The sequence below is a fragment of the Rhineura floridana genome, chromosome 2 (genome assembly GCF_030035675.1).
Source record: "Rhineura floridana isolate rRhiFlo1 chromosome 2, rRhiFlo1.hap2, whole genome shotgun sequence".
In the NCBI taxonomy this organism is placed as follows: Eukaryota; Metazoa; Chordata; class Lepidosauria; order Squamata; family Rhineuridae; genus Rhineura; species Rhineura floridana.
In genome coordinates, this window is record NC_084481.1 from 152041894 (window position 1) to 152057640 (window position 15747).

The window sequence follows — 15747 nt, forward strand, 5'->3', positions numbered from 1 at the left end:
TGAAAATAGCAATATCCAAATTCATAAAAATGCAAATATAATCCCCTGGGGATACAGGATACCAATCATTCTTATTTACAGTGCAATCCTAAACAGGGCTGCCTGCCCACATGCCCCACCTACCTCTCCAGTCACGTCACATTAATGCCATGCACACTGTGTGCACAAGCCTAAGGGGTGACGCTATGCGTGTGCATGTCTGCCATCAACCAAGACAGTGGCAGGGGCATCAGCCCCTTAGGGAAGCCTCCGTTGCCATCTTGGTTGATGGCAGGCATGCTTGTACAGCATCCACAACAATGGGAGAGGTTGGTGGAGTGTGTGTGTGGGCTTATTGAAGCCTGCACAATCTGTATGGGGGGGATGCCTGGGAGCTCCCTCTCTGCGATCTGCAGCTGGGTCAGGAGTCAGCATTGCTGCGGATCACAGAACCAGAGTGCTACCCTCCCACTCTAAAGAGGGACCCTTCAGGGGCCCCTCTGGGCCACAGAGGCCCTTGGCCAGGGCCCAACCTGGCCGCCCTTTGGGGCTGGCCCTGATCCTAAATATGTCTACTTAGAAGTGGGGATGGAAGGATCTGTCAATTTTGGTTCTCTCAGTTTCTAATTTTGCCAGTCTTAAATTTAATTCTCCACATTTCTGCAGCGATTTGCATTTTTTTAAAAAAAATCCTCATGGAAGTTTTTTAGTATTTTATTTTGAATTTCTTCTAATTAATTCATTTTTGTATGCAGTTTTAATTAATATACATATTTTTATCATTTCTCCTAATATAATGTGATTTGTATGTTATTTTCACGCATGTATTCATTTTTACACACATTTCCCCCTAATATATGAATTTTTGTAAGCATTGTTTTGTTGAAGAACTGTGTCACAAAATTTGGATAAGTGCAAATCTTGAAGGATGGCTGTGTTTTGCTTCTCACATTGTTTCAGAAAGTGCAGATTTGATAGATTCAGCTTTAAAGGCAAACTGAATTGAATTTCATCCCCATCCCTACTCAGATGTAAATCCTATTGAATTCAACAGGGCTTATGCCCTAGTCAATGGGGTTAAGATTATATCCTTTTGTTTTTATGATGTTTTAGAGTGTTTTTACTGCTTTTGTTTGCTGCCCTGGGCTCCTGCTGGGAGGAAGGGAGGGATATAAATTAAATAATAAATAAATTAATAAATAAATTCTTAGGGTGCAATCCAACTGGCATTCATGCTGGACTGTGGGGATACAGGATGTGGCTTATCCCCAGGAAAGGAGGGAGGGTGTCAGTGCATATGCACCCCCTGAAGGCAACTGCGGTGCAGACAGGAAAATCAACCACCACCCAGGAGCAGCCGGTGCCCAGCCAGCTCAGCCAAGACTGACAAAAGTGGAGCTGGTGTAAGGCCCAATAGGGGGCATCTCGGGGGGCTATCAAGGACGGAACCAAGGGAGGGAGACTTACACCACATCCTGAGCTCATTCGGCTTGATCCTGTAGCCTGTCCTGGCAGATGATATGCTGGGGGAAAGGATGGCAGAAGGAAATATGCATTTTTCCCTTCTGCTGAGCTCTGTTGGCACAACCAACATGCTCCCCTCCCAGGGGCTCCTGATTGGAGGTGAGATGTGGCAAAGTTGTATGCTGCCTTCTTTTCCACAGGCTCCACATATGCTAGCCTCTCCAAGTAGGTTTGTTAGGAATGTTTAATTTCTATAATAGCTGAAGTTGGTATCAGCACAAACTAAACTTGGTGAAGTGACCTTGTGCCAGTACTGCAGTGCCACTGGGAAAAAAGATTGTGCAGGGAGCATGACCCTTTGTTTCTGTCGATAGATGATTATTCCTTGGCTATCTCTGGACAGTTCACTGATTATACTGTAACAGTGCAGTCCTATGCATGTTTACTTGAAGTAACTCTTACTGTGTTCAGTGGAGCTTACTCTCACATAAACATGCACAGGATTGCAACATAAGCAACTGTTGTTATGAACAATTAAGTGGGTCCATGTACAAGATATGCATGATGTCAGAGTCACAAAGCCTTTTGCTGACTATTCTCATAGCTTATAATAATTTTTCTTAAAATATACTACCTATTAAAAAATTTAATCTTGCTGGTACTAGAGGTAATTCTTGCAACACTTGATCCTAGAATACATCTACTCAGTTCATGGTAATTTTCGATGAAATTTGCAGTGTCCCATTCCCAAAACGGCAAATATTATCAAGTTAGTCGTCAACTACACACAGTACACACACAGAGCAAAATATTTAATGTCAGTAAAATATCTGACAATATATAAATCCCAGCAAAATCTTTGAACTCAAATATATATTCCAAATAGATTTGGCTCCGTCCATACTTTTGTACCTACCCGCTATATTCAGACAATGCTTCCACTCGGTTGGCCCATTCATTTCACTGGAAGGAGAAGACTCACAATAACACGTAAGAACATAGGAAGAATCCTGCTGGATCAAATCAAAGGTGTATCTGGTCTAACATTCCTTTCCCACAGTGGCTAACCAGATGTCCATGGGAAGCCCACAAGCAGAACATGATGGCAACAATCCTCTTCCATTGTTGTTCCCCAGCAGCTAGTGTATACTAGATTAGGGAGGGAGGGATCTGTCAGTTAGTTTCAGTTCTCTCAGTTTCTAATTTTTCTAGTCTTAAATTCAGTTAGCATTTCAGTGCAAATTTCTCTTATCATATACATTTTTGCAACACATTTTCCCCTAATACAACACATTTTTGCATGTTGTAATATATGAATTTTACTTGGCTGCAGCATTGCATTACAAAATTTGTAGATGTGCGAATTTCAAAGGATGGCTGTGTTTTGGTTTGTGTATTGTTCTGGAAAGTGTGAATTTGGCAGATTCACCTTTAAATGCAAACAATCACATTTCTCCCCCATCCTAACACTAATCCACATTAAATCACATCTCCCCCTCCCCCATCTGTTCAGTTTGAAGAGATCCTTTTGGCTCAAAAGGTTACGCTGTCTTCTGTCTCATTAAAATGAACAGGTTTTATAGGCTTTATAGGTTAGGTTTGGGGTGTGTATGTGTGTGTGTGTGAGAGAGAGAGAGAGAGAGAGAGTCAATTCACAATTAGAGATGGGTGAAAATTTTGATTTAGTTTGCATTTCAAACTGAATATATCAACTTTGCACTTTCTGAAACAATATGAGAACCACAACTCAACCATCCTTCAAAATTTGCACTTATTTGAATTTTGCAATGCAATTCACTTATGTAGATGTTTTTGCAAGCAATTTCTTGTTATATTTGCCACCCTGGGCTCCTACTGGGAGGAAGGGCGGGATAGAAATCAAATAATAAATAAATAAAATATAGCACATTTTTTCACTTGCATGTTATTTTCACACATATATTCATTTTTATGCACACTTTCTCCTAACATATGCATTGTTGTACTCATTGGTTGGTTAAATATAACAAGAAATTGCTTGCAAAAATGTCTACATAAATCAACTGCCTAAAAATGTATTTATTAGGAGAAATCTACACTAAAATGCTAGAGAATTTTCATGAGGATTTTTTTTAAATCACAAGTTGCTGCAGAAATGTGAACTGTATTTAAGATTGGAATTATGAGAAACTGAGAGAACTGAAACTTACAGATCTTTCCATCCCTACATGAAGATGATGGCAAGATTAGTTGAATTAATATTAAATTCTTCACAAGATATAGAACCTGGTTGCACATTACACTAGGTACATGAGTGCAGCTTTATTGATTGAAAATTCTGCCTGTTAACAATTCTGCAACATTAAATTAGGCCCTAGTTAGTCACAGACACAAACACTCCATCTGAAATGAGCTGCATTTTGGGGAGGTATAAAATCTGAGTTTTGTGAAATCCAAACCCAGCTCAGCTCCAGTTTTAATATGTAAATAGATTTAAAAAAAACAAAAACAACACACTTATTTATTTAATACATTTATTAGCCCCCATTTAGACTACAGTATTTTTCTTATCGTGACTTACAACATTTTAAACAATTTAAAACCATATAAAATGTCAGCAACATATTCATAATCATAATAAAAGCAGTAAAAACATTTAAAGTAAATATAAATATAAATCCAGCCATTTCAGTACAGGATAAAAAACACAAGCTAGATACTGACATACCAAATTATTCTGAAATCCATGGTGTGATGAGAGAGCATTCTGGAAATGAAAATAATCACAAGAAATGGGAGTTCTTGTATTCTAGAATCTCTCTTCCTGTGCTGTTGCACAATAGTTCAATAGATTGTAGTTTCCTGAGAATAACTGTATGATTACTGCAACCTTTGATATCTTCCTAAAGCCCCCTCCAGAAAAGTCAGCCCGACTCATTCATTCATGTGTATGCAGTCCATTGATTTAACCAGAACAAAAATCACACTCATTGTAGAAACTGTCTGCTTGAATAATAGAAAAACAAAAATTAGTCGTTTTCTTTCTTCTTTTCCAACCAAAACTCTCCAGTAGGTTAATTTTATGAAATGGATTGGCAAATGTTCACTTTATGGAAGCAACCACTCTTACAAATCTATGTACAAACATGATGTGGACAATCACCCAGATCCATAGATTCAACAGCACAGTAGCACATGAAACCCTCTATGAGACAAATTTTGGCAGCCAACTGGTCACAGTATCTGAATGTGGAATTTTGTGCCCTTGCAACAACCATTTGCACATAAGGCAGGAAGTCATCTAAATATCTTTCTGGACATGAGGGCTACCATGCTATAAACAGCGCTGAGCTCACTAAGATGGGATGCAATAACAATTCAAGAAAAGAAAAACTGTATTTTGAAATAAATCCCATTTAAGTGAATGGGTATAAGTATTTATGTCCAGGGTGACAAAGATATAAATCAGTGAATAGGGGACATTTAATCAAAGTATCAGGTCAGGCCACCATTTTTTAATGTTAAAAGGTTAGGACAGTTAAAGTTAGGACAGTTAATCCTGTAAAGTCTTACCTGGGAACAAGTCTAATTAAACTCATGGGGCTTACTTCTCAGTAGACACAATGAAAAACAACCATAAGGCCATCTTGTAAACTAATTCCAAAACGGAGATTGCAGGCTGAACAAATCTCTGTGAGGTGCTACAGATATCAGATTACAGACCTAGGAATCAGCAATAATAAAGCAATGGCTGCACCCCATCTGAGATGGTCCATATTTGCTGGAGACACTTCCTATTTTCTGGTACCCATCTCTGCAATTGCTGTCCTGCCTTTTGGGGATGCCTTGTTAAAATGTTGTTAGTGTAGTGTGACATTCTAGAGTTGTAGTTCTTCAGGGTTTAGCTAGGAGTCTAGAAACTGTCTGACACAGCATCATCCTATATATGTCTAGTCAGAAGTAAGCTACATTGGATTCAATGGGGCTTACTCTCAGGTAAATTGTGTAATAACTAAGAGGGTAATGGAAGTATTTTGTCTCTAGTGCATATCCATGTAAATATATACACAAACACTAAAGCACCATACAGTGGATAGCCTGACATTTCACTGTCTGGATGCTGAATGGTTGATAACACATTGTAGAACAAACAACCTCTTGGGTTTTAAATCAACAGAGAAGAGGTAATTGCATATTAAACCAATATAGCACATGGAGCAGGGTCTTCAGCAATGTGTAATTGTGTGTGCAGTACTTAGGACCAGGCCAAAACATTTTGCTACCTGAGGTGGAGCAGAATATGGCAACCCCACAACACCCCTCCACACCCACATATCAAGGTGCACAGGAGTACCCAAGGCTGGCCAGGTTATTTTGGCACCTCAGGCAGGAAATCCCACAAGCATCTCTTTCCCTCACTGGCAGTAAAAATACAATAATGTATTTGGAATGCCCTCCCTGATGATGTGCATCTGTCCCCCTCATTATTAACATTTAGTAAGAATTTTAAGAAATTCCTGGTAGTCATTTGGTAGTTGACATTTTTCTGGCAACTTTGAAATTCTTAACTTTTAAAATATTTGTTTTGTTTTTATTGTTGTGTTGCTTGCCACCTGGTTTCCTCTGGGAGAAAGGGCAGGATAAAAATCTAAACAACAACATCAAATTTAACATTTTTATGTCCTTTTATGACACCCAAAATCTGCTACCTGAGACATCCAGTGACTTCAGTCTGCTTAATGAGTCAGCACTGGCCAGATAGGATTGGAAAGATAGGAAAATATCCTTAGTGTGAGAATTGGAGTGTTATAAGCACATCCCTATTCAGGGTCATCTGTACCTAAAGGCAAAGCGAGGCAACCAACTAAGGAGGCAGGGGCAGCAGTGACTAGCTGTTCCTCCCCCCCCCCCAGTCAGTCAAGACATGTATTTTGCACCTATTATATTTCTAGAGATAGCTCAGTGATAATCAGTCTAACCTAAAGTGATACAGTGGTGGTAATAAAAGACCACAATTTTTTCATGATAGCCCTTCGTTTTCTCATTATGGACCACATTCTACATCACGGACCACAGCTTCCTCTGAGGAGAAAAGTGGAACGCACGTATCTCAGTGACACTGACATTCCCTGTGACAATTCTTTTCTTGTGAGGTGGGTGCATAAGGCGACTTGTGATGCAGTATAGTTCAATTACTTTATTCATCACATATTCCTTAGAAGTGCTAAGGTTGTCTAGAATGCTTAAACAGCCAATCTGCACATTCAAAATAGTCACGTGATGCAGTCCTGTTGGGAATTCATCACGTTACACAGCAAATGGAGAACTCGTGCCTAAGAGCTTCCCAAGGAAAAAAACCCAAACTCCCTATCTATAGGAAGCTGCCTTATACAGAATCAGACAGTTGGTCCATCTAGCTCAGTATTATCTGCACTCACTGGCAGCGGATGTCCAGGATTTCAGGCAGAAGTATCTCCCAGCCCTACCTGAAGATGTCGGGGATTGAACCTGGGACCTTCTGAATGTAAAGCAGATGGTCTACCACTGAGCTATGGCCCTCCCCAAGAAATTTAAAATTTTCCTCCCATAGAAATCTGGTTCATTTGCAAAAAGTCTAAGCTAGGACCTTTCTCTGCAGTGTGCTGAAATATTTTAAGATGGCAGAGGTTTTGAACATATTATCCGCCATCTAGAGTCAGAAAAGACACTGGTCGACAAAGGGCTGTACCCCATGATATAAGATCTGCTGCAGTCACGTTTTATGCTGTTTCAGCCATCTGTGCTCTCTCAGGATAATTTTACTCCCTCCTGTGATTTGCAGTATATGCCCTGAAAGATATTTATTAGTAAGGAATTCTAAAAGGAATGTGTCATGTCTGAATGCATGTATGAAAGTATGGTCTTAATCTGCTGTTTTAAGTATAGATAATGTCCACTGAATGCTACAATATATGTCTAATTTGTAAAATGCTTGTACTCTCATAGTACGTTAAGCAAGAATGGGGTCCAAATTGGCCAAAGTGACATTTAGCATGTAATTCCCAAAATGGAAGGAAAGTCCTGTGGAGTTATATTTTCAATATTAAAGTGGACAGGCAGAAATTGTTCCAAGTTATCTATTCTTCATGAAGTGTCTTAAGCCTACACCCTCCTGTTATATTTCTTAGATAGTGCGTTTATTTTCTTACTATCTGTACTAGTTAGTGGGAAATACTGAATGTTCAAGTAGTGATGGAACATGGCATCCATTTGATTGGCAATGTATCAGCTTACTTGCTTTGGTACTGCATCTAACAATTTAATAAGTTTGAATTTTGAATATCCTAATGGCTGTAAACAAGGTTTATATGATAATTGTAAATATACAAATATGTAATATCAATCAATCAGTCCAGCCAGTTCCCTGCACAGTCATGTTCTAGTGTGACTAAGGAACAGAATCCATGGTAAGACAGAATTATGCAGATAGGTATATGATTTATTCTCATTGACTGGGGGTTCTGGGGGCAGATAACAGGTTCAGTCCCCACTGCTGAGTTTTATATGGACAGGTTCCAGTTTTGAATGTTTGCACCTGGTGTTGGCTAACAAGAGAGACTGGGGGTCCTGGTAGCGTACCAGACTAAATATTACATATTAGGAAGAAACTCATAAGAACATAAGAAGAGCCTGCTGCATCAGGCCAATGACTCATCTAGTTTACCATCCTGTTCTCACAGTGGCCAACCTGTTGCCCATGGGAAGCCCAGAAGCAGGACCTGAGTACAAGAACACGCTCCCCTCCTGAGGTTTCCAGCAACTGGTATTTGGAACTATAGTCCCTCCGACTATGGAGGCAGAGCATAGCCATCAAGGCTAGTAGCCACTTATAGCCTTATCCTCCATGATTTGTCTAATCCTCTTTTAAAACTTTCCAAGTTGGTGGCCATCACTGCCTCTTGTGGGAGCAAACTCCATAGTTTAACTATGCAATGTGTGAAGAAGTACCTCCTGACAGTACACACTGTTGAACAGTGGAGCCTACTCTGTGGCAGTGATGGCAGGTGAAGAAACCATACTTTGCTAGTATTGCATCCTCAAGATCCTTAAGATTACAACTGGTTTGGGGCCTTCACTAGCTTGATCAACTAAGAGGTTTGCTGTGATGTGTTAGCTAATGGTATTTGCTTTGACTTACAGCGCAATCCAAACCCAAAATGTGCTGAGATGAGTGAGTTTTGAGTGTCAGATCTTGGGCTGAGCTAGGGCTGAGCTGACATAACTCCTTCAGCCTGGCTGAGATGGGTCTATGCTGGCTCAGCCAGCAGAACTTAAGCCAGTGGAACATATGCTGAAGTAAGACCCAAAATGGGGGTATTCTGGGAGCATGGGAGGGTGGTACAGGGGAAGGAGAACCACTTTCTGTTCAGTCACATGACCTGGAAACCCAGCAGAATGTACACTGGCAAAATGTCTGATGTAAGTCAAACTCTATTTTAAAGGTTTGTTTGGGGTCCAGAAGGTAGAAAATTCCTTAGAAAGAGGGCAATACCATCTGCCTTGAGTGGGATGATTGTATGAAGTGATTGTAAGACTACTCCTAAAAGCCTTCCTTGGACCAGGAAGATTGTACCAACTATCAGCTGATCACTAATATGCCTTTCCTAGGTAAGGTGTTCAAATGAGTGGTTGCTGTGACATATTATAGAGTGCACAGGACTACTTGCAATATATCAGGACTACACACACACACACACACACACAGAGAGAGAGAGAGAGAGAGAGAGAGAGAGAGAGTGCTCATATAAATATAAACATTTGTATTTGGGAAGGAGTTTTCCAAAAGAATTTAATGGGACTCAGGCCTTTTGAAGTGGCCTTTTCACCATGCTTGTTTTCTGCCTTATAATGAGGACTATCACTTGAATCCTGTAAAACAGTTATGTTTTATGTTATTCAAACATAAAACAGTTTGATGTTATTCAAACCTTTTTTAAATAAAGCTCCAAAGATGGTAACTTTGCCAGCAATATTGGTGCACTAGTTGGCATTTCTAATGATCAGGAAATATATTCTTTTGTCAGGTCAAATTCTTCCATTATAATGGATCAAGATCGTAAACACCTCTATATAAGGTTGCCAGGCTCAGGGCCTGAGAATGATTCTATATCTTTAAGAAAAGAGAAAATTCAGCCAAGTACTGGTTTTCTTTCAACATTGTAATGGGGAAAACCACAAGGTGGAATTCCCCTTCCCCCTGCACAACTTTTAATGATACAGAAGACCTCTTGGAGGCTGGGCCTGGCAACCGAGAGGTGCTCTTTATCTTTAAAAGTTGTACAGGGGAAAGGGAGAATTTCACCTTGTGGTTTTTCCCATTACAATGTTGAAAGAAAACCTGCACTTGGCTGAATATTCTCTTCTCTTAAAGATACAGAATCATTCTCAGGCCCTGAACCTGGCAACCCTACCTCTATATCTCTCTTTCATTCTCCTTCCCTTGAAGTGTCTACAATGCTTGACAGATTATTAAGAAGAGAATAGTGGGGGGAAACAGAGATGGTGTACTGGAAAATATGAAAAATGTCAGGTCTCCAACAGGAGGCTCCAAAGACCTATCTACTTTCCCCAATGTCCTAACCAATTACTAGTTTTTTCATAAGGATCATGAAGACAAACAAGTTAATAGCCCAATCCACAAATCAGATAAGCCAGAAAACTTGTGTTGAGGTCAATTCACTTGAATTAGAATGAATAAGACTGAATCATCCCAAAACATACTCTACTTGAGATAGTTTGTAAACTGCAACCTTAATTTTGACACTGGTGTCTGTGCAACCAAGTAGATTTGCATTCCCAGAGCACTGCTGCTGATGTTTTTGCTGATTCAGGCATGTTAAGAAAAGGCACGAGAAAGCAAAATGCTGCTGAAGGTTTAAAAAAAATTATCTAGATTTGTACAATTTGATGCTCTGAGCTGCAACATAATGAATCATGATTGTAGTGGAAAGGCACAGGAACTTACCTTTGCATTGAAGCTAGGACCTGTTAAAGTTAGGGTTGCCAGCTCAGGGCCTGAGAATGATTCTGTATCTTTAAGAGAAGAGAAAATTCAGCCAAGTGCAGGTTTTCTTTCAACATTGTAATGGGAAAAACCACAAGGTGAAATTCTCCTTTTCCCCTGCACAACTTTTAAAGATAAAGAGCACCTCTCGGTTGCCAGGCCCAGCCTCCAAGAGGTCTTCTGTATCTTTAAAAGTTGTGCAGGGGAAAAGGAGAATTCCACCTTGTGGTTTTTCCCATTACAATGTTAAAAGAAAACCTGCACTTGGCTGAATTTTCTCTTCTCTTAAAGATACAGAATCATTCTCAGGCCCTGAGCCTGGCAACCCTAATTAGTGGCCAAAGGCAAAAGAGGATGGAATGACAACCTACACCTGCTGAAATGTCCTCTTCTGCACAACTATTAAAGGTACAGGAGCCCAGTCCTCTTTTATATCTGGCCTACCTAGGATCAGTCCTACCACCTTTACCCATATCCTTGCTATAACGTAAGTTAGCCTGAGCAGAAATAGATTAAAAGACTGAATGAAAACAGAGAAAGAAAAGGCTGGAAAAAGAGAAAGGGCATGAAAGAAAGCCATCCATTTTTGAAAGCACCTCTTATCGTGCAATCCTATCTACACCTTATCAGAAGTAAGTTCCACTGAGTTCAATGGGGCTTACTCCCAGGTAAGCGGATATAGGGATTGCAATTTGAAGTGAAACTAAAAACAGAATGACACATTACGCTTGATAAGGAGCTGTTCTAGAGTTAAATCACCTCTTTCCTGTAACATATAAGCAGCTGTAGTTCTGTTACGATAACCACCACATTGAGTGTTGCCCTGCCCTCTTTCCACATAACTGAACATGATAATGTCATGACACAGGAAAGTATAACTAATTATTACAGGAAAAGAACTTGGCAAAGGGATGCAATTTTTTTTGCTGTCACTCTGTGTGTCAAGTACATCACAAAGTTCCATCCCCTGAAAGTCTTATTCTGTGGTGCATCACTTGTGAATGTTTTTAATGTGGGATAAAAAGAGAGAGAGTAATTGAGTGTTAAATGTGGTTGATATACACTGAGGTTGTCACTATGACACCTCAGAGCTTGGAAAAGTTACTTTTTTTGAACTACAACTCCCATCAGCCCCAGCCAGCATGGCGCTGGCTGGGGCTGATGGGAGTTGTAGTTCAAAAAAGTAACTTTTCCAAGCTCTGTGACACCTATAGGTGCAATGGCACCCTTGAGGACTTCCCCTGATGCTTGCACCCTCCATTGTCATCCTCTGTGTTGTTGTTGATTTTTAAAGGAGATCAGCAGCTTGGATCAATGTTTTTCTGGTGCTGGAAAGCAGCGGATCTGTGATTTTTACAATGCAATCTACCAGTGTAAGCTTTGATTTGAGGTGACCTTATGTAAAACCATACAAATCCATGAGGATCCATTTTAGCTTGACTGGATCCAACTTTTACCTAAAGTATAATGTGTGTGTGTGTGTGTGTGTGTGTTCATGCACACACTTTCTCTTTTTCTATCTGTCTAGCTTGGGAAGGGAGGAATTAAAGCAACCAGAGGGGGTGATACCAACTACACTCTCTCAAAATTCCAAGTATATCCATAGGGCAGAGTTGTTGACTCTGTAGTCAATTTAGTTACATTTGAACTACAAACATATGGGGAGGGAAAAAAAGAATCAAAGCATCTCTTGCAACAATAGCCTAAATTAGTTTTGGGCAGAAGGGAAACTACTGCATGTGGGCAGGAACAATGGAAATGTATCATTTTTGTTAAAAATGCATTCTTAGGTAGAATCCCGTTAAGAATACTAAATTTTTAAGAAAAATAATTTATCTGATCATTCAATATGGTAACTGTTTGTAACCATTTAGAAAATGTAAATGGAGGAAATTAAATTTAACATTTCAAAATGGATCAGTATTGAGAATGAGAATCTGGAACACACCTTATTTGGAACAGGATAGGGTGAATAAGAGGAAGGATACCCCGTAGCTGCTATCTCTGGGCTTGGTTAGGGTTAGTGCCTCAACGGAAGTTTGTTCAGGAGCCCACATGAGCCACTTTGGGTTTTTGAAGAGAAGAGTGGGATAAAAGCATAACAAGCAATTAGCAAATGAATAAACAAATAACACTGTGGTAAAAGCCTCTCTAAGCCTCTCACACACTATCTGTGTGCACTTGTAAATGTTGTCAGCGTATAAAAGAAAGAAATATGGCCAGCCCTACCATTAGGCAGAATGAGATGACTCTCTCAGGTGGTAGATGCTGAGACACTAGGTGTGGGGTTGGAGGATAAAGCTGTGTGCATCGTGCAGCCTGCCTATGCCCATTCCCAAGCTATGCTGCAGCCCTTTGATATGGCAGAGGATGCAGCACCATTGACATTGGTGATGTAAAATTCAACTGCCCGTCCAGTTGGCTTCTGTATATGGAAATTAGGTGGCACCATCTTGTCCTTTGCTTTAAGCAGCAAAATGTCATGGGCCAAGCCAGAAGAACTCTTTTCAAACTGAATGTACGTTCTAACTATTGTAGGTTTAAAATTCACATTGAAGACCCAGGAAATTCCAAATGCACTTTTAGTGTCATGTGTGAGAGAAAAAATGTCCCTGTAAACTTAACAAGTTGACTTTGCATTTGCTTGGGAATCACACAGAGGCTTATCTATGGACCTGTTGGTTTGTTTTTTAAATCCTCCTTACAGAGCTCTCACAAACAGTAATGTAGTGACAAATTCAGAAGTGCAGGGTCCCTTCATGTTAGTCACAGCCGCGCCCCCAGTTTTTGCTGCGGAGTTGAGAATGAGATCCTACTTAATTCCTTCTCCCACAACAACAGACATCCCTAGGAGACAATAAGCATGAAAGAAGAGAGTGTTAGCTACTGAGTAGAGTCTCCCAGTGGCAGATTTGCCTCCTTTCACTGTGATTGGCTCCAATCAGCAGGAAAGGACAAGGAAGCATGTTAGAAGATAGTTCTCAGTGGTTTGGCTTGTAGGATGCTGGAGACATAGGGACCCTCCTGGGACCTGGCTCCTAAAAAAGGATGGAGTCTAAGACCCCCCCCCAAGACCCTGGACAACCACACCCCTGTTCACAAACCTCAGACGTAAAAGGAAAAAAATCTCACATGTGTGTGTCTCTTAAAATATAATTATTTAAATATTAATAATGAAATAAGTAATAATGTAGAGTAGCAGTTGTCAGTGCTCCTATGTTGGCAGGGGCTGGAGACAGAGTCCTCTGGATCAGGTAAGAGCTCAGAGTAGATGTTGGGGGAGACACGGGGCAGAGTCTAACACAAATACAGTGCACTCATTTAAGATGAATAGCTAAAATACCTGAAAGAGGAAAAACATTCTTGTCCCTTGCTTCTCTGGCAACTGCCCCCAAAGCAAAGTGTATATAATTTAAAAAAAAAATAAAAGCAAAACTGGGCAGGGTGTTGATTTTCTGGTTGGTTGGTAGCCCTAAATCATGTGGTGACTGGTCACCTCCTCGGTTTTCCTAATGTGAAGGGAGGAGCCCCACAACCCTTTCCTTCCTTCCTTCCTTCCTTCCTTCCTTCCTTCCTTCCATTTATATCCAGCCCTTCCTCCCAGAGGGAGCCCAGGGCGGCAAACAAAAACACTAAAAACACTCTAAAACATCTTAAAAACAAAAGTTTTAAAAACATATTAAAACAAAACATCTTTTAAAACATCTTTTTTAAAAAAAACAACAACTTTAAAATCATCTTAAAATGCAGTTCCAACATAGACGCAGACTGGGATAAGGTCTCAACTTAAAAGGCTTCTTGAAAGAGGAAGGTCTTCTGTAAGTGCCGAAAAGATAACAGAGATGGCACCTGTCTAATATTTAAGGGGAGGGAATTCCAAAGTGTTGGTGCCACAACACTAAAGGCCCACTTCCTATGTTGTGCTGAACAGACCTCCTGATAAGATGGTCTCTGCAGGCAGCCCTCACCTGCAGAACACAGTGATTGGCTAGGTATATAAGGGGTAAGCAGCAGTGTAGTGGCAAATTCAGAAGTACAGGGTCCCTTCATGTTGGTCATAGCCACGCTCCTCCCCCTTTTTTGCTGCGCGGTTGAGAATGAGATCCTTGTTAATGCCTTCTCTCACAATAGACATCCCTAGGAGCCAAAAAGTATGAAAGGGGAGAGTCTTAGTTACTGAGAAGACTCTTCTCAGTGGCTGACTCACCTCCTTTCACTCTCATTAGCTCCAATCAGCAGGAAAGGTCAAGGAAGCAGTGGCTAAGACACTCCCCTTTCATGCTGATTGGCTCACAGGAAGCTGAAAACATAGAGACCCTGCTCCCCAAAAAGTAGAGGGTCTAAGAACCCCCGAGACCCTGGACGGCTACATCCCTGGGGGTAAGACAGTCTTTCAGGTATCCTGGTCCCAAGCTGCACAGGGCTTTGTACACCAAAATCAGAACCTTTTACTTGGCCTGGTTTTGATTTTTGAAAACCTTTGCCTTTCTTTCCATTCTTCTAGTACTTGGACTTTATGGCAATGCTGGGCAGAGCAATTCAACTTACGGGAGGCTGGTGGGAAAGCCAGCAGAAGCGGAGTTGGTGGAAGGGGCTGCCACAATTCAGCTGCACCGGCAGAGTATGGCAGAAGGAAATAATACATATTTTCTTCCGCAACCCCTTTTCCTGGCATACCAGCTGCCGGGACAAAGAGCCATGGGAGGGAGCTGAACAGGGCCTGGATATCGCATAAGTCTTGGGTCGTGGCTGAGCTGGGATGAAGGGCTTATGTTGGCATAGCCCAGCTGAGCCGGGACCCAGCTGGCTCTTCTGGAGGTCTGCCACATCCAACTCACTTCACCTGGGTATAAAAAGCAGTTGGATTGTACCCATAGTCAGGGAACATGCCTCCCCAGGGGGCCATTTTCTATCTTAGTTTTATTTCTGGTAACTTAATAGTTTTCTGCCTGTGCCATTGGCTCTTTCTGAATTAAGTATTGGGACATTCTCTCTCTCTCTCTATTGGTGCTGTTTTTGCTTGAATATTGTTTGTTTTATGTACTGATTTTATAATTGTTAATCATAAACCACCATAGGTACATTTAGTAGAAATGCAGTCTAGAAATGTTATGCAAAATTACAAGTATATCCTCATAATTTACTTTTATTCAGCACCTTTAGCATGGGAGAGGAACACAGGGCATTCAATAAAGGTACACATTGGAGGGCATTAGTTCTGCTGCCAGATTCACAGAGGGATTCTTCTCCCATGTTTACTATTATTTATAAGCAGAGCTACT

The 15747-nt window shown here is 40.7% G+C and overlaps 1 protein-coding gene across 1 annotated transcript in view; it reads left to right on the forward strand.

Moving 5' to 3' along the window:
* Positions 1-15178, forward strand: part of LOC133378000 (uncharacterized) — a 52418-nt gene extending 37240 nt beyond the window's left edge. The window contains exon 6 of the mRNA XM_061612787.1: positions 14970-15178. Coding sequence (XP_061468771.1) covers positions 14970-15178 — 209 coding nt within the window. The remainder of the gene's footprint in view (positions 1-14969) is intronic.
* Positions 15179-15747: the final 569 nt, after the last annotated feature.